This window comes from Helianthus annuus, chromosome 1, assembly GCF_002127325.2.
Source record: "Helianthus annuus cultivar XRQ/B chromosome 1, HanXRQr2.0-SUNRISE, whole genome shotgun sequence".
In the NCBI taxonomy this organism is placed as follows: Eukaryota; Viridiplantae; Streptophyta; class Magnoliopsida; order Asterales; family Asteraceae; genus Helianthus; species Helianthus annuus.
This window is the reverse complement of record NC_035433.2, coordinates 81,472,125-81,499,725: the sequence shown is the minus strand read 5'-3', so window position 1 is coordinate 81,499,725 and position 27,601 is coordinate 81,472,125. Positions and strand designations below refer to the sequence as shown.

General features: G+C 32.7%; 2 protein-coding genes across 3 annotated transcripts; one reads left to right on the top strand and one right to left on the bottom strand.

Moving 5' to 3' along the window:
- Nucleotides 1–1,368: 1,368 nt before the first annotated feature.
- LOC110870305 (oligoribonuclease) lies at nucleotides 1,369–8,137 on the bottom strand. 2 transcript variants are annotated; one of them, XM_022119494.2, is made up of 9 exons: nucleotides 7,979–8,137; nucleotides 6,115–6,257; nucleotides 5,502–5,591; nucleotides 4,320–4,396; nucleotides 3,652–3,733; nucleotides 3,502–3,557; nucleotides 3,285–3,371; nucleotides 2,377–2,467; nucleotides 1,369–1,727 (listed from the first exon to the last, which is right to left on the bottom strand). In XM_022119494.2, the coding sequence occupies exons 2-9, from the start codon at nucleotides 6,248–6,250 to the stop codon at nucleotides 1,606–1,608; spliced, it is 741 nt and encodes a 246-aa protein (XP_021975186.1). In that variant the 5' UTR covers nucleotides 6,251–6,257; nucleotides 7,979–8,137; the 3' UTR covers nucleotides 1,369–1,605. The 2 variants fall into 2 exon arrangements, with proteins under 2 accessions (XP_021975186.1, XP_021975191.1); XM_022119499.2 differs by having other exon boundaries at nucleotides 6,115–6,180; nucleotides 7,979–8,127.
- Nucleotides 8,138–9,591: 1,454 nt separating this feature from the next.
- Nucleotides 9,592–14,185, top strand: LOC110937513 (mitochondrial import receptor subunit TOM40-1). The gene is made up of 11 exons (XM_022179948.2): nucleotides 9,592–9,739; nucleotides 10,900–10,981; nucleotides 11,295–11,394; nucleotides 11,492–11,587; nucleotides 11,693–11,743; nucleotides 11,890–11,955; nucleotides 12,052–12,153; nucleotides 12,234–12,302; nucleotides 12,397–12,480; nucleotides 13,107–13,202; nucleotides 14,056–14,185. The coding sequence occupies exons 1-11, from the start codon at nucleotides 9,667–9,669 to the stop codon at nucleotides 14,110–14,112; spliced, it is 876 nt and encodes a 291-aa protein (XP_022035640.1). The 5' UTR covers nucleotides 9,592–9,666; the 3' UTR covers nucleotides 14,113–14,185.
- The last annotated feature ends 13,416 nt before the right edge of the window (nucleotides 14,186–27,601 follow it).

Sequence of the window (27,601 nt, the reverse complement as noted above, 5' to 3'; positions counted from 1 at the left end):
ATCATTACATGTTCACTCACCCACACACACACACAATCTCTCTTGCAAAGAGGTCTTAGTTGCCTTTGAGGCCTGCTCACCTTTATACAATAATTATAATCTTTGTTAATTTGTGAGGATGGGTCTTTATATTGGTATACCACCCCAAACAATGGAGGCGGTACGGGCCACACATAATGTAACAAGATCCGGGTCGTATGGGTCATATCACTGTCACAACTCACAACAGTAATTTCTTTGTCCCGTTGTACTTTCATGCAGGTCACATATGATGTGGGCGAAACCTCGTATATGGGTTGTATAGCCAACTTAACGTTCTCATATGACACAAAATCGTCTTGTTATGTTGCCCTGTATGAGGGATAGTGTCCGGTTAACATAAGAGTGGTGTACTGATATTAGCCGCCAAAAATATTCATAAAAACAACAATAACAATCATACCTCTTTCCCAAGAGATATAGAGGTTGCTTACAAGGAGACAACTCCAAAAGCCCTATCATGACATGAACAATATAGAGTCTAAACAACAAAAGGATCAAGTAATTTTGATAATTTGATAATATAGCGCTAGTAAAAGAGGAATAATAGCAGTGACGGTCTGACGGATCTTAAACTTTTGAATAGGGGACCAAAAGTTTTAAAGAAAAAAATGTGGGAGGGACCCCCTAACCCCAACCCGCCCCTGAATAATACACGTAGCATCATGGATACATGAAACCAAGAAGAATGTAACATGCCTCAGCCACCATAAAATATAATTCATTTGGTTTACGTAACAAGTTGCAATAAAATGTACATAATACATATAACATAAACATTACATAATGCAACAAGATTCATGTCGGGTTTGTAGTGGCTTCTATAGCCATTCACTAATTGAGCAAACATGAAGCGATAAGTTTGGTGGAAGTAACGCGTCTCACACGATTTTTTTTTAAAACACACTAAACATTTTACTCGGCATCCCAATAATTCATTTGTGCATAATTTCACATATTGCCTCTTGTGGGTTTTCAAAGTTCGATTTTAGATTGTTGATTTTTCATCTCGGTTTTGACCCTTGGTATAGATGACGACGTTGGTAGAGGATGTGTTGGGGACGACAACGTTGCTGGTGGAAGGTAAGAGTAAACAATAGCGATAGGTGATCATTGACAACCGTCAACGATGGTGATGGCCAATGGGTGGTGGTCACCTCCCACCGGCTCAGATAGATCATTTTCATATAATGATTTATGTTACAAAGAAAAAAAAACTGGTATAAAGCATTCATATCAAAGAAAAAAAAAGTCAATGTCAACTACTTATAAAAAGCACATATACTTTAAATTTTATAAAAAGTACAGCATTTTGAACAAATTTGAAAATGCTTAATAATTGATTAACAAAAACACAAAACACTTGATTATAAGGCACATCCAAAACACAACTTAATATATAATATCATACCTTAATCATATCAAACACTTCAAAAAATAAATGCTTACGCACCGACCTGACCTAACCGACCTGTTTTGACCCCCCTAGGTTACGGATTTGACCCAAAGTTTCCACCTTAAATAAATCCAGTTTTGCATCATACATGATTCTCACATTTGATGTTGTTACTTCTTAGACTTGAGTGGTTTGAAGACATTTTCCTTGTAGTATTTGAGTTCCGCTATGCTTTCTTTGATGTCATCCATCGCCCTGTGGTTCTTCTCCTTCTTTGGAGCTTTCTTTTTATCTGTACATAAAAATAAAAACGGTTTAAATAAAGGTAGCACAATGAGTGGGATGACCCGTAAACCCTTTTTTGCAGGCGTGAACACGAACAAAACAAACATGAACGAGTGTTTGTTGATGTTCACTGGTTGATATTCTAAATAAATACAAACGAACATAAATGATGTGCATAAACGAATGGACGAACGAACATAAACAAGCATTCACATGTGAACATAGATGAACAATACACCAACATAAATGAACGACCGAGACATGTGTTTATGTTCGCTTGTTTAATTAAATGAACAAAACTTTTTGTTCATGTTCATTCATTTATTAAAAAACGAACTTCACTGAATGTTCGATTCGTTTACATGACTACCTTATTAAAAATTCTTTTTTGGTCATCCTTTTTTTTTATAAATATGTGTTGTTTGTTACAAAAGCGATTTGCATAAGTGGATGTCAACAAAAATGACATCCTTTTGCATGTAGTCTCGAGGATCACTAAAGTATTTTGTAACATAAACAGAACAATGGGTGGTAGAATTTTATTTATAAAGATTTATATTATAATAAAAAGCTTGCTTTTGCCTTACACCAATGAATAAGCCCGTATAAATACAAGAAAATAACTAGTTATAAACAAATGATGAAAGTTCACACACCTCTTGGGAACCAACGAACACATAAGGCGTTAATGCTGCTGACATCAACGACTACATGAGAGAATAGACTAGCCAATTCAGGCATGTATTTCTGCAAAAAAAAAAAAAAAAAAATCAATAACTTCATTTTATTCAAGTAAAATAACTAACAAAAAGATTACACATCTAAGATTATATAATTTTGTATACATATTTGACAGACGAATTATCTCTAAACACACTCATTTATAAGATTAAGTGTGTTTAGGTCAACCCGTACAAAAAGGTTACATGTTTTGACCAGTTACCCAACCTACCCATTTTTCGACCGCTAATATCAGGTATTTATTTTTACAATGGGAAATGTGAAGACAAATTATAAACTCGGTAATTGCTTATTCTTAGGGTTGCAAACGAACCAAATATTTAGCGAAAAGTTCGTGAACCATTCAGCGGGAAGTTCATTTGTGTTCGTTCGTTTATTAAACAAACGAACACGAACAAGAAATTTTGTTCGTTTAGTTAAATGAACAAACATGAACAAAAAGCCGCGTTCGTTCATTTATGTTTGTGAACGTTCGGTAACGCGTTCGTTTATGTTTGAGTGTGTTCGATAGTTCATTAGTGTTTTTAGTTCTTATATTTTATTTAATAAGTATCAGTGTATTATATATTTTGTTCATGAACGCTTGTTTGTGTTCGTTTGTTTCCATTTGTGTTCATGGACATTAGTTTGTGTTCATTTGTGTTTATGAACGTTCATTTTGCCTAAAATTAACAAACGAACACGAACAAGTTCATTTCCTTAACAGACAAACACAAACATAAAATCTCGTTCGGTAAGTGTTCATGAACAGTTCGTGAACACATATATTTCTTAACAAACGAACACGAACAAGGTCTTATTCGTGTTTGTTCGGTTCTTTTACCTTCAAGAACATAAAATCAACATAAACTGAGTTTCCCGCAAGCAGAGGAGTGTATGTGCCCACATGTTTCTTGACAAACTCAACAACCTACAGAAAAAAAAATCAGGTTTTATAATTATATATTTATTTTTCTATGTAGGTATTTGCATAACGCATATGAGCTATGTTGAAATGTTGAAGGATAAAAGTAACCAAAATGAGGTTTTGAAGTAAGTACCCGTTGTTCAGCTTCTTTTTCACTAATGGTACTTTGGATCACTTTTTCTGTCAAACCTATAAATTTTACGACCCGTTAGGCCAAAATGGTCTATACTCGAAATTACGATATTTTATTATTTCAAAAAATAACAAGCTAGAGGCTACTTACCACTTGCTGCGTGATGTTCCGTACACCATTCTCCCATCTCATCAAGACACTTTTTCGGTTGATGTATAACCAAGTCGGGACCCTGGGCCAACGAAATATATAAACTCAAATCCTATGGAACTAAGTAACTGATTAGACAATGCACTTTGATCGCCGATTTATTTGGTTATATACTTGTATATAAAATAGTTCGTTACCACTTCACAACTATACATAATAGTAATAAAAATACCATGATAAAAGAAAAGGAAAAATTACAAGTTTTGTCCTTTATCTTTATACCACTTTTCAGGCGGTGTCCTTTTTAACGAATGTTGACAGGCGGTGTCCTTTACTAGGTATTTTGTTGCAATTTTAGTCCTTTACACCCAACTCAGTTAAAAAACCCTGTTAATTGTTGACAGGCGGTGTCCTTTACTAGGTATTTTGTTGCAAGTTTAGTCCTTTATCTAGGTATTTTGTTGCAAGTTTAGTCCTTTACACCCAACAATTAACAGAGTTTTCTAACTGGGTTGGGTGTGAAGGACTAAACTTGCAACAAAATACTTAGTAAAGGACACCGCCTGTCAACATTCGTTAAAAAGGACACCGCCTGAAAAGTGGTATAAAGATAAAGGACAAAACTTGTAATTTTTCCTAAAAAAAATGCCAAGAGTGTATCGGCTTACCTCTATGGATTTGTTCAACTTTCCATCTGTGATTATACAAGCAATCTCCAGTATTCTATCTACTTCAATATTCAATCCTGCACATACAAATATGGTTAGGGGCTGCAAACGAACCAAACGTTCGGCGAACAGTTCGTGAACCGTTTGGTGGGAAGTTCGTTTGTGTTCGTTCGTTTATTAAACAAACGAACACGAACAAGAAATTTCGTTCGTTTAGTTAAATGAACAAACATGAACAGAGGTCGTGTTCGTTCGTTTATGTTCGTGAACGTTCGGTAACGTGTTCGTTTGTGTTCGACAGTTCAATAGTGTTTTTAGTTTTTATATTTATTTAAATACTTCAAAATTCTAACAAATTAAATATCTAATAAGTAATAAGTGTTAGTATATTATATATTTTGTTCATGAACGATTGTTTGTGTTCGTTTATTTCAATTTGTGGTCATGAACATTTTCGTCAACGTTCGTTTTTTTTTTTTTCGTTACCTAAAATTAACAAACGAACACGAACAAGTTCATTTCCTTAACAAACGAACACGAACATAGAATCTCGTTCGATAAGCGTTCGTGAACGGTTCGCGAACACATATATTTCTTAATTGTTCTTGGTTTCAAATCACCAACTAATTAGCCACTAGGAAGAGGATCATGAGAAAACTCTTTATAAATGAGAAAACTAAAAAACTCCAGCAAAAACACACTGCGGACCGCATGGAAATTTGCTTGCGGTCCACATGGGGCATTTTTAGTATTACACGTGTAATACATGATATATTACACATCTGTAATAGTACAGTTTTTTTCCCAATTTTTTTTTTTTTTTTTTTTGGATATACGGCATTATTTGAAAAATAAAAATTTTGGAAAAACATCTTACTATTACACATGTGTAATATATCATGTATTACACGTGTAATAAACCGTCTTTTGCCTTGCGGACCACAAGCACTTTTCCATGCGGTCAGCAGCGTGTTTTTGCTGGAGTTTTTTAGTTTTTCGTTAAAACGAGTTTTCTCACGATCCCTCCCCTTAGCCACTAATTTGTTAACTATGGAGACGTTGCATGTGCACTGTCTACGTGAGTAATAAGATTGTATAACTTTCTTTACAGATATATAAAAGTAAGTGGTAACTAAACAATAGTCTATACAATTTGTTTTTAAAAAAGTCAAAATAAGATACCCGTCATTTCCAAGTCGATCCACACAAGAGGCAACCGGTAATCTCCTTCTAACACGTTTTTATGACTATCGGTTTCTTTCTTAGCGTCACCTGCATAATCAAACAAGCAAATAAGTAGCTACGTATTTTTATATTCCATCAAGATTAAATTCAGTCAAAAGTTTTAATCAGTTACATAGTTATTAATAGCGAATAGCGGACGATATCGACAAGCTACCTAAACGCTACATAGCGATAGCGATGAAATAGCGGGCGTTATTTTATGTTTAGGGACACACTAGGAGAAAACTTTAGAAATATTTTATATGTATATTATATCCTAATAAGTTGTTTTGTACGCTGTTTTATATGTATGCTTGACAAAAAAACCTAAAATCCTGCTATTTTATGCCCATAAAATCCCGATATTTATATTAAAGCAGAAAAAAGAACTAAAATCCCGCTATGGAGGCGCCAAAATCAAATAGCGACACATGAGTGCTATGCTACGCTATTTGCTATAGCGCTAGCTATGAGAGCTATTAACAACTATGATCAGTTAAAAGATGAAGTGATTTTAGAAAAATTTCATGGAGTATGAAAACACAAAATTAATTCTAGAATCACATAATACCATTGGGTTTCTCTGGATCATTAGCGGAACTGGTAGTCTCTATTCTATCATCCTCAACGTCCATTTCTAGCAAAGAAAAAGTATTAGAGAGGTGGTCCATACTTTTAGTTGATACTGCTTTTGATTTTTCAACCATAAAGATCCTGCGACGATAAACTGAGTGAGTGAAGGCAGAATATTATATCTCCAGATAAATGTAGTTTGTAAAACCATGAATAAGATTTTGTTTATGGTTTTTGTTTTTATTTTTTATTTAATTCTATTAGAATATAATGCCCCACAAGATTTCAAGCCCCACTACACCCCTTTTAACATAATGCCCCACAATGCCCACATGCTGACTGGACTGCCACATGGCACAAAACGCCTAAGGGTGGGGCCATTATCTTCCCCTACCACTACACATGGTCTAAGTGTATTTTTAATGAAAAAACTCCTTATATCATTTTATTGAAAAAAAAACTAAATTACTGTTACTATGACCTTGTTAACCATATTTGACACACTTATGGTATGTAAAAATAAAAAAAAATAATAAAAAACCTTAACAGTTAAAACAAAGAGCGAGTCAACCCGAAAAAATACATGTTTTTGACCCGTTGCCCAACCCATACGACCTACTCAAATTCCACCTCCAGATTTATGTAATCCGAATGAAAACGATACCCGTCATTTCACTAACTACTCCAGTTTCTCAGGTAACACACACACACACAAAAAAAAAAAAAACTGTTTTTGATGTTCAGTTCTTGTGTCTTTGATTGTTATTTATAGGGGCACTGTTTTATATTATGTTTCTTGGAGCTAGTTAAGTTTAGACTTTAGAATGCGAGTTAAATGCCATTTTAGTCCCTGTGGTTTGGGCTATTTTGTCAGTTTAGTCCAAAGGTTTCATTTTTCGCCAATGGGTCCAAAAATGTTTCGCCGTTGCCATTTTAGTCCACTGGGTTAATGTCATCCATTATTTATCTTAAAGAGAATGGCAATTCGGTCATTTTATATGGCCGAATTGCCCTTCTAGTTAACATAATTATATCTAAAATGACCGAATTGTCATTCTCGTTAACAGAAAAAATGGATGAAGTTAACCCAGTGGACTAAAATGGCAACGGTGAAACCTTTTTGGACCCACATGCGAAAAATGAAACCTTTGGACTAAACTTGCAAAATAGCCCAAACCACAGGGACTAAATGACATTTAACTCTTAGAATGCAATAATCTGTTTCAAATGGTTAGTTTTACTAGCAATTTAGATTTATGTAATCCGAACGAAAACGATACCCGTCATTTCACTAACTACTCCAGTTTCTCAGGTAACACTAACACACACACAAAAAAAAAAAAAAAAAAAAAAAAAAAAAAAATCTGTTTTTACTTGGGGGGGGGGGGGGGGGGGTTTCTTCTTTCTAAATTGCTAGTAAAACTAACTATTTGAAACAGATTATTGCATTCTAAACTTAACTAGCTCCAAGAAACATAATACAAAACAGTGCCCCTATAAACAACAATCAAAGACACAAGAACTGAACATAAAAAGAGCTAAAATTTCATCATAACTATTAATCACTTCACTTATGTAACAATTTAACCCAAAACACAAAAACAATCCAATAATCAGATTCAATCATTCAAACAAGATACATACAAGCAAGTAACATAACCTTCATTTCTACTCAATAATGCATCAGCAACATTCAAAAGGTCCAATCTTTAACACAATAAGAACAACAATTACAAAATTGAAGAATTGGGTGTTTGATCTGTAATGTTTTTCTAGGGTTTTAGTGTATCGGAACCGAAATTTTTTTGAAAATTTGCAGTTAATTTGTTTTAGTGATTGTGAAATGGAGAAACAGAAGGTACCTTCATGCAGGTTGAAGATGATCGATTTGTAGTTCCGATTGATGATTTGGAACCTGCTGGATTAGTGAAATTTGATGGGTTTTTTAGGGCATGAATGATGTGGGTTTGATCAATTATATAGAGTGAGTGCTACATGATTATTACTTTATTAGGGATTTTTATGCAACTTTGTAAGTTATTAAATAGTTATTTAAACTTTATCACTCATACATATAATATTTATAGTGGTGTTTACTTTTTTTTTTTTTTTTGAATCGCACGTGTAAATCCACCTGCTTTACGTTATGTCAAATGTTGACTCCTCAATCGCTATGAGACCGAGCCCCCTTGATGCGCGGGAAGCAGATAGAATCCGTAAACTCTCGCCCTCCGTAAGGTTCAAACCCGGGATTAAAATCTCGATTCGTCCCTTCACCCAGATGTCCCTCGAAAATGGCCCAAGCGGGAATTAAAATTGCATCTCCACTAGGGAGGGCAGACCTTTTTACCACTGGGCCAACATCTCAGGATTAGGAGTGTTTACTATTTAGGTTTTACGGTTCTTAGGTTAAACTGTAAGGCAAATTGTTCATAACAGTTTTTTATTGTTTAAAACAAAAACTAAACCGTTGACAAGTAAAACCGAATTATTACTAACGGTTTAGTTCAGGTTTGATTTTATGATTTTCATAAACTTTCTAAAGAAATGCAAAGAAAGATCAAATAAAAAAGGTTATTGAAAATGCATAGAACAAACTTGTTACATAAAATAAAATCTGAAAACAACAATCTTATGAAAGAAAATATACAACACAAGTCTTAATGTCATAACTAAAGAATCTTAAAGTGAATGTAATGATTATTTTTAATGGAAAATTTGGATAATTGACGTGTCACTAGAGTATTATGCTTATTTTCAATCTAATTTAGATTCTTAGTCTCATAAGAAATTAATGTGTTTCTGTAACATTCCCTACCAGACAAGGCTTCAAATTTTGTTGTTCAAAATGTACTCCTTTACTACATTTATTATGTTTATTTTCAACCTAATTTAGATTCAGGGTCATCTACATAATGTACGTTTTAGCTCAACTTGCATCTTTAATCGTAGCCAACTCTTCATTATAACTAACTGATAATTATGGGGGTGTTAAAATATGTTAATAGTCGTAACACCGGAACCAATTGTGAGTATAGTAACAATTACATCTATTTGTAATTTATTAAATCAATATATTTATAAAAAGTATATTTTATTTATACAACACGTGTAACACACGAGAACTTAAACTAGTAACTTTAATGTCAAATTTATCATTTAAAACACTTTAAATTTCAAATTTAACCGTTTCATTATTACACATCCAACTTTTTTCTTTTTCTTTTTTTTTTTTTTTACCTCTATTCTTAACTATCTTATTTAATGTTTTACTTTGTGGAGCTTAAACTACCATCTAAAGTTTTTAAACGCACGTACAAAATATGATGTTTAAGATGAGATATTGTTGAAATATCAATTCTAAATTAGTAAAAGCATATTTTCCTAAAAAAGTTATAATTGCTAAAAACACGTAACTTGATGATCAAGTTTATTAAAAAGTTCCTACAAAAAAATCACTTAGACAAGGTTTTCTACAAAACGAAGGGTTTATCATCTCGTTGCATCTTCTTAAACCCCTTCTCGTATTGAAAAAGAAAAGTAGTTTCTTATGAAGAAATCAACCGATTACATGGATATACCTTGCCCTCCTCCTTATGAAGAAATCAACCGTGAAGCCTTCAGTTAGTTTCTTCTTGTACTTATTGATTGATATTGTCACATAAACCTTATTATATATATATTTTTTTTATTTTTGAATTCTTTTTGCTAAGTTATGCATTACATGGGTGGTAATTCACTAATTCTTGACAAATGTCCGAACATGACACGAAAATTACGAAGAAAAAAAAATACAGGTCGTTTTGGGTATGCGACATGACCTTTTATATTAAACAGGTCAATCCGAACACGATCTGTTTAAAAAGTGGGTTAACTTGACAACCCATTTAAGCGTTTTTAAAAATGTTTATATTAGATTTTAGAGATGAGAAGTGTTAATTTTTAAAGTTGAGTATTTTGTTTTTGTTTTTAATTTTTTTTTTTTTTTTTTTTTTGGGTTAACCTGAACACGACTTGTTTAAAAAGTGGGTTAATCTGTCCATCCGTTTAAGGGTTTTTAAAATATGTTTTTGTTTAAATTTTAGGGAACAAAATTGTTATATATTTTTTAATTTTTCCTCGAACTATTAACTTTAAAAAAAAAAGTGAAATTAATTTTCTCTAATCATATTGCTACAACATAATGCTTTTATAATTTGACTATTGATTCTCTAATCACTGCATTGAGTTCTTCCAATAACAAAGTTAAATATATAAACCCACTGAAATTTGGAATGAGAGATAAAGAAACAAAAACAATTAATTAAATAACAGAAAAAAAAAAAGATAAAAGAATCACAAAAAAAAATAAATAAATAAATAAAATCTTTGAGTAGAGTAATTGATTGCTTAAATTGTTACAAAGTCACTAGTTATTACTCATGTTCACAAACGAAGACTAAACGGTCGACCCGAAACACGACAGGATTTTAAATGGGTTCGAGGATTTTAAATGGGTTCGACACGACACGAATGCATATATGGGTCGGGTTAGAGTAGAAGAACTCAACCCGAAACCCATCAACCTGACATAATTGACACCCTTGTCTATGAACATCGCACTTATTAGACTTCATAAACAAGGACACATGAAAAACTCATATCAGTTTCTAGCAAGAATGCATGATGATTCATTAATCCTAGCAAATTATAGCATTGAATTATCTGCAAATTAGAAACATATATAAAGCTGTGATTATATGTTAACAGAATCTTAGACCGAATGCAATTTCTTCTTCTTTAGGGTCCTTAAATGCTGAACATTTCGAGGGGATGCTTGTCGATGTTACCAAGTTTCTCAATCAGAGGTTCTCACTAAGTTACAGGTACTAATTTCTCATTAACATTTGTTCGTTAAATTGGCCCAAAACTACAGTTGGACATTTTGACCCGTTTACTTAAATATGGGTCGTTTGTGTTGCGTTCAATTTCAAACGGGTCATATAACATGTCAAACGGGTTGAAAAATACATACAACCCTCTTAAATTTGAATTGTTTCTATTTAAGATTTTGTTTAATAACGTATTAGTTAATAATGCAGTAAATAGTGTTTGTGGGTCAACCTGACTTAAACAAACCCCCCCCCCCCCTCCCCTCTCACCACTCTTTAATTCTACAAGTCGATTTTAATGTTACAGCACCCTCATGGGACCCATGGAGATTCCTTCTCAATACGCTGAAATAATAAAAATTCCGGCTGCACACTATGCTTTTGGTGCTAACTTTATGCATCCAAAGGTGAGTTATTTACATTTTACAATCCCATATTGTCGATCTCGATCTTAACCGTCGATCTAATGATCTGACCCTGATAACGCTGTTTGATGAGCGGTAGTTGATGCTTTTTGGAAGAGTTTTGAACGATGGGCGGGTCGACGCTGGAGTCAAATGTGCCTTATCGGATAATCTTAGCATGAATGCCGATGCTCAGGTAGATTGATTACAAGTATTTACATAGTTGCTTTATTATCTAACATTGTTTTGGCTGAATAAATGTAATATTTATAAGATTTTTTTTCATTTTTTTTCTGCTCAGCTAACAAGTCAGCCGCACATGTCGAATGGAAAGTTTAACATTGACTATAAGGTAACTTATATATCTTGTAGGCTCTTTATAACACACACATTATGCATGCTGGCTTTTATTTTATTTTATTAGTTATGTCATATGTCACATTACTTCATGTGTAATTTTCTTTGCTTGTTTTATTTGATAACTCATTTCTTATGCAGGGTACTGACTACAGGACTCGATTCAAATTCGGAAATGGTGCCATGCTTGGAGCTAGTTATATTCAGGTATAAATTTTTCATCTCTTATATTAATGCATATATTTGATAAGCAATATTTCATTAATATCGAAACAATTTTATTTTGTTATATTTTGTTTGCAGAGTGTGACGCCTCACCTGTCGTTAGGCGGGGAACTAGTCTGGGCTGGCGAGGATCGTGAGTCTAATATTAGTTATGGTGCTCGATACAACACGGATAAAATGGTCATTTCACCATGCTGACATGTCATAAGATTTAACAAATTATTTTTAAATTTTAATATTCATTTTTTTTTCTCATGCAGGTTGCTGTGGGACAGATTACTAACACTGGAAATGTGGCTCTTAGCTATGTTCAGAAAGTGTCTGAAAAAGTATCAATTTATTTATTTATTTAAATAGTGTTGGTTCTAATTTGTTACACCTACAAGATGATTGATTACATATATGTTGGTTTTGTTTTGGTAGGTTTCATTGGCATCTGATTTTATTTATAATTACTTTTCAAGAGATGTTACTGCTAGCGTTGGTTATGATTATATAAATCGTCAGGTAATTTAACAAAGCCCTATTTTTTTCTTTTTTTTTCATGTTTTCTCATTCGAATAACGCTTTGCGAGTTCTCAGAATGTTACCACGAAATGGGTCTAGAGTAGTTTTGTTTAACAATGTTATGTAATGAAGTTAGACGCAAAATTTTATTTAAAAAAAAAAGAGTAACATGTCATTTTCGTCCCTGAGGTTTGGCTAGTTTTGCGACTCCCGTCAAAGGTTTGTTTTTCCGCATCTGAATCCAAAAGGTTTGCAATCTTGCCGGATGAAAATGACAAGATTTCAAACCTTTTGGATCCAGATGCGAAAAAACAAACCTTTGGACGAAAGATACAAAACTGGCCAAACCTCATGGACGAAAATGACATTTTACTCGAAAAAAAAGTTAGTTGCCGATTCTTTGAAGTTTGTTAAGAATTTCAAAAAATGAAGGAAACGTTTTAAAAGTTTTTGTACTAAGTTTTGAGCAATTACAAAACTCATGTTTAGAAGGTCTTAAGACCGGATACCTCGTATCTTTGACCATTTTGTCATGTTGTATAATGTCTTTAAATATTGCTACAACTATGAAAATCTTCAAATTTATAGCGGTGTAGGTGTAAACGATCCCTTATTTACATTGACAGTGTCGGCTTAGAGGGAAGATTGATTCAAATGGCTGCACATCTGCTTTTGTTGAAGAATGGTTGGATAATGGTCTCAAAGTTATTCTTTCTGCTGAGGTGAGTACATATACCATACTACCCAATGCCCCAATACGGCGATACATAAACACCATAAAAATTAAACTAGAAGTTGAAAGTCAGTGGGTCAAAGTTGGGAACATACCATTTGTTTGGAACCGGTCAAAACAAGTAACTTTGTGGAACGAGTCAAAACATGACCCATTACGCTTTTCGTCGATTTTTTATTGTTTTTTTTTTTTTACAAATAACGAGCAGGTCAAATAGATTTCACAATTAATACTAATTCGATAATCTGTGTTTTTTAATTAACTGAATTAAAAATATACATTAGGTGACTTATGGGCTTATGGTCCAAGTTAAAACGGGAACAAACCCATGGCATTATAGCCTAGTGGTATCTTGGTGGTGGGATAAGGCTTATGACCATTAGGTCATGGGTTCGATTCCCACAAAGGGGGTTTTTCCCGGATTTATTGGGTTTCCTCCTGAATTGGTGTATAGGCATTATTGCCTAGTGGAGCTGGATATGATCGGGTGGTTCTGCTGGTGGCATGATGATACTCTAGTGGTCCGTCAGTGATCCAAATTTGCCGTTCAAAAAAAAAAAAAAAAAAACGGGAACAATGTGATTTAGGAAACTTTATGCATTAAAGCACGTAGCGAGTCAGAACGGGTAGCCTTTTGAAATGGGTCAACTGGTGTTCACCTAACCCACTTTTTGTCAAACTTTATATGTTTACTGAATAATAATAATATTATAATAATCTACTTTTTTCGATAAAAATGATTTAGGAGGTTTTAGGCATTAAAAATTGGTTGACCTATGATTCTATTTTAATCTTCTTTTTTTTTTTTTTTTTTTTTTTTTGGGCATGTTATGTATATACAGGTAGATCACAAGAAGAAAGACTACAAGTTTGGGTTTGGATTTAAAGTTGGAGAATAGATACTGATGCAGAATAGATACTAGCAAACATTGTTTTGGGGGGCAGTTCTAGTTGCATTGACACATTAATAGATGTTAATTTTTGCAGATTGTGTATATATTAAAACAAAGGCAAGAAGAAATGTTAACCTTTTTACTTGGTACAACCTTAAATTACTTATGCAAGTAAATTGTGATTAAATACAATCAAATCATTTATAAAAACACACACAAGGTGAGACGAGTGACCAGGCATGAGTGAGGCAAACGACTTGGTCCACGTGGGCGCCTCAGTCCATCCAAGCGCAACAAAGGGCCCAAACCAGTCTAAACCGGCCAAACATGGCATGGACTCGACTAAAGGATGACTCGACGCATGTCAGGTTGGTTTGGATTTTTCTATGGTTTGTAACAGTTTCTCTAACATTTGGCAAAATAAGTTAGTGACTCAATATCGTGTATGTAGGGAGCTCACCATGGCATCTAAATATCTAGTCCAAATTATTAGAAGGAAAAAATACACGAGTGGGCAAAAATTACGCGACATATCAACTAAATTGAATTTTTTTCACAATTATTAACTTTTCATCAATAAAACAATTAAAGGTAACATATGTGATGAACATGACTAATTCTCTCCCATTCGTTGGATGAATGAGAGAAACATTTGTCCCTATTGGACAAAAGTTATGTCGGATTCCTCATGAGTGAGCAAAAATTACGTACTCGTGGTTGTGCTCTAATAGGCTCCTCTAAATCATGCAATTTACTTTTTAGAAAAGATTGGCGTAAATTACATACCTTTGACCACGTGTCACATCTTAATTGGTCCATGTTATAAAGGTAAATTACATCTATGCCTATTAAATAAGCAATAGGGCTGTCCAAAAAGCTCGCGACTCGGAGCTCGCTCGAATTTAGTTCGGAAAAAGCTCGCTCGATATGGCTCGGTTTGAAAGTGAGCCGAGCCGGCTCGGCTCGGTTAGAAAGTGAGCCTAGCTCGGCTCGGCTCGCGACGAGCCAACTTGGCTCGGTTTGGCTCGCTTGGTAGCTCGGCTTAGTTCGAATTATTTTATTTATAATATATTTTATTTTTATATACATATAGTATATTACAAAAAAAATATTATTATTTACATATATTTATGCTTGTAGTTTGATATTTATGACATATTTGAAGGTTGATTGCCGTGCTACTGAACAAATATCGTACTTACTTGAAATATAAAACTTATTTTGCGTTGTTGAACGTGATTTTGACTTGTAATGTATTAGGTTGAACTTAATTTGAATATATTCTTTTGAAGTATTAAATAATATTTTAAAATACTGAATTTTGAGAGCTATGTATTAATTTTTATTTTTAAAATCGGGCCAAACCAAGCCGAGCCCGAGCTTAGATTTTCAGCTCGATTTTAAATCCGAGCCAACGTACTAAACGTACGAATTTCATGAAAATGACAAAAGCACGTAGTGACATTTTTGTAATTATCTGCTTGTATGGTAATTATCAAAATTACTCTACAGATGACTGTAGAGTAATTTTGATCTTTTGTAGAGTAATTTTGTAAAATGTTCATATAGAGTAATTTTGGTCTTGTAGAGTAATTTTGATAAAAAACTATACCTCAGGAAAAAAACCTAACCCCCCACCCCCCCCCCCCAAACTAAAATCTAAAAACTAAACCATAAAGCTAAACCCCATAACTAAATGCTAACAAAATTACTCTACAAGATCATGTTACAAAATTACTCTACAAAATTAAAATTACTCTACAGGATCATTTTACGAAATTACTCTACAGGATCATTTTACAAAATTACTCTACAAGATCAAAATTATTCTACAGGATCATTTGTAGAATAATTTTGAATTGTATGTTGTTTGATAAACTTGCAGGGTAATTTTGATTCGCTTGTAAAGTAATTTTGATGCAGAGTAATTTTGATACACTTGTAGAGTAATTTTGATAATTACTCTACAAGAACAAAATTACTCTACAAGAACATTTTACAAAATTACTCTACAAAAGATCAAAATTACTCTAGAGGATCATTTGTAGAGTAATTTTGATAGTTACTGATAATTACAAAAAAGTCACCGCATTTTTTTGTCTTTTCCTTCAATTCGTACATTTTATACGTTAACTTTATTTGTATTTGATCTTTTGCCTTAATATTTAATACATTTACATTTTTTTTTAACATAAAATTTCAATAAAACACCCGGCGAGCCCTCAAAGCAAGGACCGCTACCAAAACCACTTACAACATATAAAGAGGATTACGACCCCAATCTTTCCATCTTATACAAGAAAATTTAGATCTACTTTTTAACCATAAAAACGACCTTTGGATTAGCCCCTTGAAAAACCTTTGGACTTTACTAGCGCAACCGCATCGACGACCTTTGGATTAGCCCCTTGAAAAACCTTCTCATTCCTCAATTTCCACACCACCCAACAAGCAATATACACAATACCTCTAATAATCTTTTGGGCCCATTTACCTTTTTGTGACCGATCCTGTAGGATGAGAAGATCATTAAAGTCAAAAGCTACAATATGTCCTATATCACACCAACTTCCCACAGCCTCCCAAATCCCACATGCAAAATAGCATCCAGTAAACAGGTGTAGAACATTTTCATCCGCTGAGTTACAGAAAGGACATGAACCATCTTGAATACTAACATGTCTCCGCAGCAAGGCCTCCTTAGTCGGGATACGTCCCATCTCCGCTCTCCAAACAAAAACCTTGACCTTATTCGGGACTCAAGATTCCCATCTCATCGAATGTTCTCGCCTCACTTCAGAACCGTTTCTAACCCATTTTTTAACCGAGGAAACCGACATTGGTTCGTTCGCGTCTTCACCCCATACCCAACGGTCGACCTCTCTAGATAAAGAGCTATTATTGAGAAGGAATTCCACGTCCTGCATCTCCGACAACTCCTCAACAGTAGATAGAATATGTTTCCAATTCGGTAAGAATTTCCACATGCGCCCATCCCACACCAACCTATCCGCCACCACACATTGCTTATCTCTCTCTAAACCGTAGAGTTTAGGCCACCTATCTTTTAACAACGTCAAGCCCACCCATTTATCGGACCAAAACTTCACTGTTGACCCATTCCCGACCTTGGCCGTTAACAAGTCACAAAAATTCCTCCCGTTAACCTTGCGCTTCTCCATTTCCTTAATCAACGATAACCAGCAACCTTTGAATCGACGATTCGATGGTAAGCATCCCCATCTACCCTTCCCCCCATGCACCGCTTCAATAACACACCTCCAAACACTATTCGGTTGAGTCTTAAACCTCCAAACCCACTTAGCTAGAAGAGCGAAATTTACATCTCTTATTTTCGGAATACCCAAACCTCCATTCTCTTTAGATAACGTCACAGTATCCCATGCGACCCAACTCATTTTCTTAACTTCATTGGACCCAGATCACAGAAAGTTCCTCATCAACCTTTCGATTTGTTCAGTCACCTTTACCGGAGCTTTAAAAATCGATAAAAAGTAAACCGGAAGGCTTGACAGAACCGACTTGACCAATATTAATCTCCCGCCCATCGATAACGTTTTAGCCTTCCACGAAGCAAGCCGACTTTGAACCGTATCCACTACCGGAACCCAATGATGGCTATTATTCATGTTCGCCCCTACTTTAACCCCCAAATAATCAAATGGAAATTCTCCATGTCTGCAACCCAAAAGGTTAGCCATCTCTATCACCTCTTCGTTGCCTACCCCAATACCAAACAAGAAGGATTTTTTAATATTAATTTTTAAACCGGAACAGATATGAAAAACCCTTAAAAGCCTCGCTGTTTTCTCTATATTATCTCTCGACCATTCGCCCAAAATCACCGCATCATCAGCGGAACCCAATGATTGTAGACCTAACCTAGCATTCTTTTATTTTTGAACGGTCATCAAAACATTTTATTAATAACCGGCTAACATTGTGTTAGCTTCCAAAGATTAGTCAATAACTGGCTAACATTCCTTTCATGTTTTAACCACCAACAAAAAAAATTATTAATAATTGGCAACAAAACACTTTATTAATAACTGGCTACAAAACATTTTATTAAGGCTAAAACTATCCACCACTCTATCTCCTTCTTTGTACACCCTTTGCCTCGTATATGTATCGTATAGGCTTATACGGGGCATATAGGGTTACATCAAACTCAGTGTCTGACTCATATTAGTTCTGCTTTGGCTGCTCCTATACGTCGCGTACAGGACCCCTCGTATAGGTCTCGTATATGACCCATGCCCCATATATGCCACGTATAGGCCTATATGAGGCGTATATAAGGTTTTTTTTACAAACATTTTATACAACATTAATCGTTTTAGCAAACTTTTATACAAAAATAAGTTTTCTATTTTAAATAAATAAAAATAACAAGTATAGGATATGATACAACACCCGTATAGGCCTATACGAGACTTATATTATACACTATATGATATGATACAATACAATACGATACTATAAGATACGATACAACACCCGTATAGGCCTATAGGTGTAGTGCGTGTCCCGTATAGGACTAAAGGTGTGATTTATGTCCCGTATAGGCCTATACAAGACCTATACGAGACTTATACTACACTATACGATATGATACAATACGATACGATACGATACTATAGGATACGATACAATACCCGTATGGGCCTGTAGGTGTAGTATAGGTCCCGAATAGGCCTATAGACATATACAAGACCTATATGAGACTTATATTATACATTATACGATACGATACGATACGATACTATAACATACGGTACAACACCCGTATAGCCCTATAGGTGTAGTATAGGTCTGATATAACACTATAGCTGTAGTTTAGGTCATGTATATGCCTATACTCCTATTAGGGGTGTTCATGAGCCGATCCGATCCGAGCGAGGGTCTGCTCGTGCTTGGATTGAATTACAACCGATCGGATCGAATTTGCAAAACCGAGCACAAAAGTGATGCTCGTGCTCGGATTGAATTTGTATCGAGCGGATCGTTTTCACTCGGTTTTATAAGAAGACATTCTACAAAAAAAAAAACAACATTCTTAAATTTTTATCACCGATTCAGAGTACACTGTACAAAAACTGTAAAAAAAAAAGCCACCTTTTAACTAGAGTCATCAAAATAACCGCCTTCATTAAAACATGTATAACCTGTGTACACTGTACACAGATGATTTCGGGTTCAATTAAACGATTTAACTGTACACACTATATAACATGTAAACAGGTTATCAAAACACAAAATCGACCCATATAATTATAATTTCCTTCAAGATTATTCAGAATCATATACTAGATTGGAAAGTATGTGAAGCAAAACTCTTTATTTTAGAACATAAATTCGATTCATATAAGAAAACTGACCTTTACTTAAAGATTCAAATTGGGGATGAAGATGTAGGGGAGTTGCTGGAGGTAGGACAGTCGCCGGAGCTAGGTCAGTCGCCGGAGCTAGGACAGTGTGTGCAACTAAGCGTGACTGCGTGAGTGTGTGCAACTGAGCATCTGAGCGTGAGTGTGTGGCTGCGCTGTGTGGGCTTGGAACAATGGGGAAGGGGAATTAGGAATTAGATTTAGGGTAAAGAGTGGGCTAAGTATGAATAGGCTAAGTATTTTTATGGCCTAAGTATGATTTGGCGTTGTATTTTTATGGGCTACTTATACTTATATCTATACTATATTATAATGCATGAGGGAGGGGTATTTTAAGATACCCAAAAAATAAGAACTTTTCCCCCACTTTATTTATAGAAAGACCCCTAAAATGAGGGTAGTTTAGTCTTTTAAACACTATTTATTTTTTAGCCCCTAAATTTATTACACTTAAATCCCTAAGGTTTTAACAAAATTATAGATAATTAGTTACAATTCACCCATCCACAACAAACTTATAATTTTTTTAGGTATTCTTGACATATCTTATAAACTATATTGTTTAAAAAAAAATCCAAAGATAGCATGACGACCTACACATTTTTGTCAACGTTCGGTAGTTGTCTTGTTCAATATTGACGCACGGATTAAAAAGTACAAGTCGATAATGCTTTAATGTACAAGTAATTAATACTTGTGATCTAATGTGCCTAATCTACAAAGATGGGCTCCATCTATGCAAACAAAAATTAAAAGTACCGTAACATAAAATAAAGATATTATGTGTCACATTTTATTTTATTAAAATTGTCTAATATCTGTACTTAGATATATCCTATAAATATTTAAAACTAACTACAACAAACTTCCTAAATAAAGGGGTGTCAAATCTAAAATTAAACCCTAATGCACTTCTATAGTTACTACTATAAATACATAGTAGGACACCTCTATATCTATTGCTAAACAAAGTTAAAAATAGATCCAGTTCTGAATTCAATTGTTGCGAAAAATCAAGCATGCGAGATTCAAAATTCTAAGGTCAGTTTTGTTATATCGCAGCAGTGAATAATTGTTTTCTTTTATTTATTTTTATGTGAATGTTAACTTATTTGATTTTTCCGATTTAGTTGCATGATGAATATGCCAATTTAAACAACCCATTTGTCGAATAAGCTTCTAAGGTATTGATTTTGCTGGTTTTTAAGTATTATTTTTGTGTATATCTTTCATATTAACATGTTCGTTATGTTATTATATGTGTGTTTTATTGCAGGATTATGGTGATAAAAGTGTTGATATTATTTGTTATGGTGCAATGTTTAGTCCATACAAGTCTAATCTTTAACGTGAATTTAGTGAAGAAGTAATTTTAAGGTTTATTTAATCTTTTTTAAACTTTTTTATTCAATTTTTGTCCTTTTTAATGATCAAAAGTTTGAGACTTAAAGGAAAAGATCCAAAAGACTCTCTGAATGGAAATAGAGTGAGGTTATTAATTTAGACGATTCGGAGGACAATGACAAATGAGAGGAATTAGAAGATATTGCCGATTCAAGCACAAACCAGAAAACCCGATTAAAAATACATTGAGTGTCAATTCAGAAGCGGAACAGATTTCATGCAGTCTAATATGAAATCTATCAATAGTTTTTATGTTTTTTTTCATCTTCGGCTGTTATGTTTGATCTAGACGTATGAATAAAGTTTATTTTATATTTGAACTTTATTTTTGGTGTTAATATAATGCAGTTATTGACTATATTAATAAAGTTTAAAATAAAGTTAGTATCCTAAATATATAAGTCAACTAAACTTATATAAGTTAATATCCTAAAGTTGGAATAAATAGATATTGCAGTTAGATATAGTTAAGCTGAAATTACAAAATATTGCAGTTATTCTTGGATATTAATCTAATAATTTGTATTTCTTAATTAAAAAGTAATAAAGTAATAAACTTTAAATCTAAACAAAAAAAACTATGATATAAAGTTAATAAAGATATAAACTCTTAACATCCTATATTTTACAAAATTTGTTTTTAAAATTTTATAAAAATATATTTTTTATATATACATAAAAACGAAATTTAACAATTAAAGTTAAATGTGTAAAACGTACTTACGAGTCAACTACTATTTTTTTATTTTTATAAACACAAAAATTTTAAACTGAAAGTTTAGTGGATGAGTATCATGTGGATATATAAAAAAATTATAAACTTTATCATTTAATCAACAAAATAAACTTACTTTACAACTATAACATCTTATCTTTTATTTTTGTCATTTGATTATCATCTTTTTTTTTAAGAATAAACGAAACTTTACATATGTAAAACAATTTTTTACTTTTTTTTCTAAACAAAACATTTTGTTTTTAGAAAAAACTAATTCTTTTATAAACATTTTTTATAACAAGTAATATAAATAAAATACTGCAGAAATTTACAATTATTACTAGATAAATACTAAATTGTGTTGCAAATTTTTAAGAATTATAGGTTTAACTATATTGTTCTAGATAATATTAGTCAGTTTCAAAAGAATTCTTTATCAATTTGACTAGATACATAGTAGATTGTGTTACATATTTTTAGGGATTATAGTTAAAAGTAGACTCATACGGATAAGATTAGTTAAGAACTAAAAATCTGAACTTAGTATGATATAAAGTTAATAAGGATATAAACTCTTAACATCCAATTTTTTTTAAAAACATATCTTGAAATTTTATAAAAATAAAATTTTTTATATCTGTAAAAAACCGAAATTTAACAATTTAAGATAAAACTCTAAAACGTACTTACGAGCCAAATACTACTTTTTATTTTTATAAAAATGAAAATTTTAAACTTAAGTTTATTAGATGAGTACTATGTGGATATTAAAAAAAAGTTACGAACTTTAAAGAATAAAATTATACTTTATAATTTAACCAATAAAATAAACATACTTTACAACAACTTTATCTTTTATTTTTTGTCTTTTGATTATTAATTTTTTATAAGAAAAAAATTTATTTTTTGTATTTTGATTATTACTTTTTGTAAAAAAAAAAAAACAAAACTTTACATATATGTAACACTAATGACATATATCCAGCACAATAATGTTATCATAAATATTATACGAATAAGAAACTACCAGAAATGAGTGCTGCAATCCAAAGTGTCGCCCCCGCCGCATCGCGCGGGCACTCTACTAGTTAATTAAATATATATATTAATTATTTAATAAAAATAATTCGAGCGAAACCAAGCGATCGACGAGCGAGCGGACCTTTGCTCATGCTTGGCTCGTTTTCAAATCGAACCGAGCTGAGCGGCTTATTTACAAACTGGGCGTGGATCGGACAAACATTTTTCGGGCATTTTTCGAGCGATCGTCGAGCAGTTTGGACAACCCTAACTCCTAGACAAGACCTATAGGGGACCTATACAAGACCTATGGATGCAGTATCGTATCATATAGTGTAGTATAGGTTTCGTATAGGACCCCTATAGGTCTTGTATATGCCTATAGGCGTATACGAGTGTTGTCTCATATCCTGTAGTATTGTATCGTATTGTTTGGTATCGTATATCCAATGGAGACCCAAGTTCAATCCTCACTTTGTTATTTCGGTGGATGACGATGATGGATAGAGCCTAGCCTCCTTGTAGAGGTGTCAGGTTCCATCCTGAGTCCACTCGGGTTTTCGCTCCACCGTGTGTTACGCCAGAGAGTGTTCAGCTTTTGTGGTAACACAACATCTGTCAAGTGGCAATCGACACTCGGCAGTATGGTTTCCTGAGAGAACGCCAAACCATACTTTTAATCCAGCATGAACACAGTTAAAACAAAATAATCTAACCAAAATGAGAAAACGGGGCTCTTCGATTTAAAAATTAGAGTCGCCTAACACAAGAAAGTAGCCTTTGAAAACAAATAATCTATTACTTATATTAAAACAAAACAATTTTGGCCACTTGTCATTTACTTAAACCTCTATTTTCCACCTGTCAACTAGATATTGCACAAAGTTATGCTTTAGGCGGCAATCCATCCATTCGCTTCCCAATATCTCTTTGATTTGTACCGCCTTTCAATTGATTACGCTTAGAAAGAGAATTCAACTTTCCATATTTTGGTTCGAATCATCTTCCAAAATATGTTTCAATTCCCATGTTTAATTATCTTTCATCTCAATATCCCTAAATCTATAAAACCATATCACTTCTGGTGTCTCTATTCATCGATTGTTAGGGCAAACTATTTGTCAATCATATCTGTTTGTTCACAAGGATTTTTTATTCAAACGATCTGTCAACACTTATTGAAGGTACGATTATTTGTCACTGGTATGCTTATTTTATATGGAACTTCATCTGTTGCGAATTTTAGGGTTATTTTAATAGGTCTTTTGATTCAATATTCGATATCGTGTTGATCTGATCTGAATATCATAAGTAACCTTACGTTATTGATTATGGATTGATTTGCCCTCAATATTTGATTTTAGGTTTTCTTTATGTTGAAATCAGATCTGCAGATTATGGATTGATTTGCTCTCAATATTTGATTTTAGGCTTTTTTATGTTGAAATCAGATCTACAGATTATTACAGTTTTATTGGCTTATATACTGATTTGAATATCTCTGATTTTTGTGTCGCTTTTGATATTTATCAAATTAATAAGTTGTATAAATTCTTAGGACTTATTTGTTAATATGTTATTCCTCTGTTCTTAATTTTATAGGTTTACTTAATGTTGAATTAAGATCTGCAAATTTTTGACTCTAAATTGTTAGGGATTTATATTTTTTTTTGTATAATAGTTTAACTGAATCTTTTTTAATCGTCCACCTATATATTCAATGAGTTATATTACACCGATCCCAACGATGAACATATTTGTATAGTAGAAATAATACATTTATACAAAAAAACTTACTTCTAAACATTGCTCATATTGCCTAATGATTTATTGAAACTGTATGTCAACGATCAACATATTTATTGAATCATGTAGGCCTGTATACTTATTATTCATTAAAAAATTGGAGTCTAATACAGACATCTTGCCTTATGAATGTTTGAAACTGTAACGGAACATGGACCATACTGATTACATCATGTAGCAGTATATATTTGTTCTTAATTAATTACTGTTTTGTATACTGTATATATGCAATTACACATTTATAAGGAAAAGCATGTATATATGCACTTAGACATTTATAAATGTAACCATGTTTTTTATTATGATGTATCATAAATCATAAATATTATGATGTATCATAAATGTTTAATTTTTCAAAAAAAAATCATCTGACGTGCTAAGTTTATGTAACCTCTTATTGTAGGTTTAATCTATGGCTGAAAGTTCATCAAGGTATTACATTTGTATAATCTCTCTTTTGTTTGCATTTTTTATTTCTCATGATAACCTTTACATGTTACACTTGATTAACATCGTAATCTATAAATCAGTTTCAGACTACCCAGTTTTTGTAGGCACATGAATAAAGCAGACGAATTTATTATGGTAAATGACAAATTATTACATAACTTTATTTTCTTTTTTTTTCTTTATCTGTATATATTAAGTACAGTTTCTTAATGTTTTATTGTTAAGATTTTTTCAGTATAATTATAAATCATTTTTTTTTTGTTTCAGTGTATTCCAGATGACGCTGCGTTCACACTATGGGGTGAATATAAATGTCCTACGAATGTTGATATAATCACAGAAGATGGCCGAAAATTTAATGTTGGAATAAGCGCCTCTAAGGGAAAGATATTCTTTTTTCAAGGTTGGTCCAAAGTTGTAGACCATTTACGACTAACCATTGGGTGTTTGGTTCTATTTAATCCTATAGATTACGCTACGTTTAAGTTAACTTCTTTCTTTGATGGGGTTAGTCATGGGACTTTTTGGACGTTTCTGCTCCCTCCATCATCTCAATTTTATGTAAGATAACTTATAGCTATATTTTTATAATTGTAGTATGTAGTAATTTAATTATATTAAATTTACTGTTTGCTGATTTGGTTATATCATCCCCACAGGTCATTCCAGAATGTATCCTGCCAAAACACTATGATTATTCGTCAAATGATGTAATAGCTACTGTTATTACAGACAACATCACGTTTAACGTTCTAATTAAAACATTTGACGGAAAAGTAGGTTTTTCTGCTGGTATTGACGTAATTGTTAGTCAGTTACGGTTGAATGATGGTTGTTTTATGTTTTTTTACAAAATCTTTTGGGAATTTTTTCCATTTAAAAGTTTTTGGGAAAAACGGGGTTGAAATGAAATATTCAGATGTAGATGTCGATGAGGTAAGTGTCATATTTGACCATAATTATACACTTTTTACAATATAATTTAATTGATGTTATGCATTTAATTTTCAGGCTGAGGTTGCACCTCTTGATGCTGAAGATGATGATGATGAAGAAATAAATGGCGGTGTAAAAAAGTTTGTTCGTATGGCTGGTGAAGATCATTTTGTAAGTTTTAAACTAATTTTACATACTGCTAAAAACCAAATGTTATCCATTTTTTACTTAATAACCATTTATCTTTTGTTTTTTACAACAATACAGAGGATTCCTGATCCTGTTTCACGCATGGCTAGACTTCACGAAGGTTTAAAAGATTTGACCGTTAGATTTTCGCATCTGGATCCGCCATTGCAGATTACCAACGGTACCAGACGTGAAAGACGTGAAAGAAAAGGGAAGGTTGCTTTTCGATATGCGTTGACCTCTTGGAAGAAGTTCATGAAAGCCGGTATGATTAAGGTCCGCGACCAGGTTCACTTTTCCGTTAATGAAAATGATCAGGTTTTGACTGTTGAGAGGGTTGTACCTTACGTTAGGCGTACCAATTAGTTATAAGACAAATACGGCATGTTTTTTGCCTTTGAATTGTTTTTCGTTTTAACATTGGTGTTGGTTTTGAATTTCAAGTTTTTATATTACTTTAATTTAATATCTCAACTGTTATTTTGACAACTATATGACATGTGTTTAAAACTTTACTCTATGTTTTTTTGTACTTTTTATTTCCATTACAAGTATGATGGATCAAAATTTAGCTAGAAACTACTATTAAGGATACAATTAACTAGATATATTCTAATATTAACAATTAACAATTAACAATATTAAGATTAACATATTAAGACTAAGATTAACACTAAGACCAAGATTCCTGATTATTTTTAAATAAATAGCAATTATTCCCCATGGGTTTTGAACGTACATCCAGCATCCACACGAGTAACATAATTAGTTTGGTTTGCTAAAAGTATAAAACCCTATAATATTACTACAACAATTTTATTATTTCTTTACGGTCCGATTTTTATAAAGCAACCATTAACAGCACATTTACAACTGCTATATTACTGTTTGCCTTAAACTGCCAATTCTATATAAAATACCTTTAAATGGGTCGAAATCTCCAGATTTATAAATAGAGAGTTAAAGTATTTAGGCTCTGTTCATTGGTAGACTTTACTAAAAAAGCATTTCATGTATGTGTTAAAATATATATTCTATTGATGTTATGATATATAGGAGTTTGAGTATTAATGTTGCGAACGAGGCAGAAACAAATATATGTTTACTCTGTGAACTGATATTTAATGTTTGCACTTATTTTTATTGTTTTATGTGTTGGCGAGTTGGTAATTAGCACTTGAATTGATTTATTTAATTTTTTTTTTGTTTTATTTTTTTAATAGTTACATTTCATTTAAAGTTACTGAAGTGGGAGTGTAGAACCTATATTGGACTGCTCGATCAGGTAAGTGTAATCACATTTTTTTCAGATTTATATTATGTTTACAAAGTAGACTGCATTGTGATTTAAAGGTAATAATTAATTTTGTTTTTTTACCAATTTTCGTATATGAAACTTGAAAATGAAATATGATAACATTATATATATGGTAATGATTGTGAATTTTTTTTTAACTTTAATGTCAATTTCCGTTATGAATCAATATTTTCTTTACTTTTTTCCGAAATTTGAATTGAAAAATTAAATATGGTAATGATTGAATGATATTTAAAATAATAT

Excerpts from the sequence above, each read along its gene's own strand:
- LOC110870305 (XM_022119494.2), bottom strand. The coding sequence starts at position 6,250 with ATGGTTGAAAAATCAAAAGCAGTATCAACTAAAAGTATGGACCACCTC. Across the intron at positions 2,468-3,284 it reads TTGATTTTATGTTCTTGAAG|AAATACATGCCTGAATTGGC; the intron begins GTAAAAGAACCG and ends TTTTTTTTGCAG. Across the intron at positions 1,728-2,376 it reads TGTTCGTTGGTTCCCAAGAG|ATAAAAAGAAAGCTCCAAAG; the intron begins GTGTGTGAACTT and ends TTTTATGTACAG.
- LOC110937513 (XM_022179948.2), top strand. The coding sequence starts at position 9,667 with ATGAAGAAATCAACCGATTACATGGATATACCTTGCCCTCCTCCTTAT. Across the intron at positions 9,740-10,899 it reads AATCAACCGTGAAGCCTTCA|GGTCCTTAAATGCTGAACAT; the intron begins GTTAGTTTCTTC and ends CTTCTTCTTTAG. Across the intron at positions 11,395-11,491 it reads CTAACTTTATGCATCCAAAG|TTGATGCTTTTTGGAAGAGT; the intron begins GTGAGTTATTTA and ends GATGAGCGGTAG.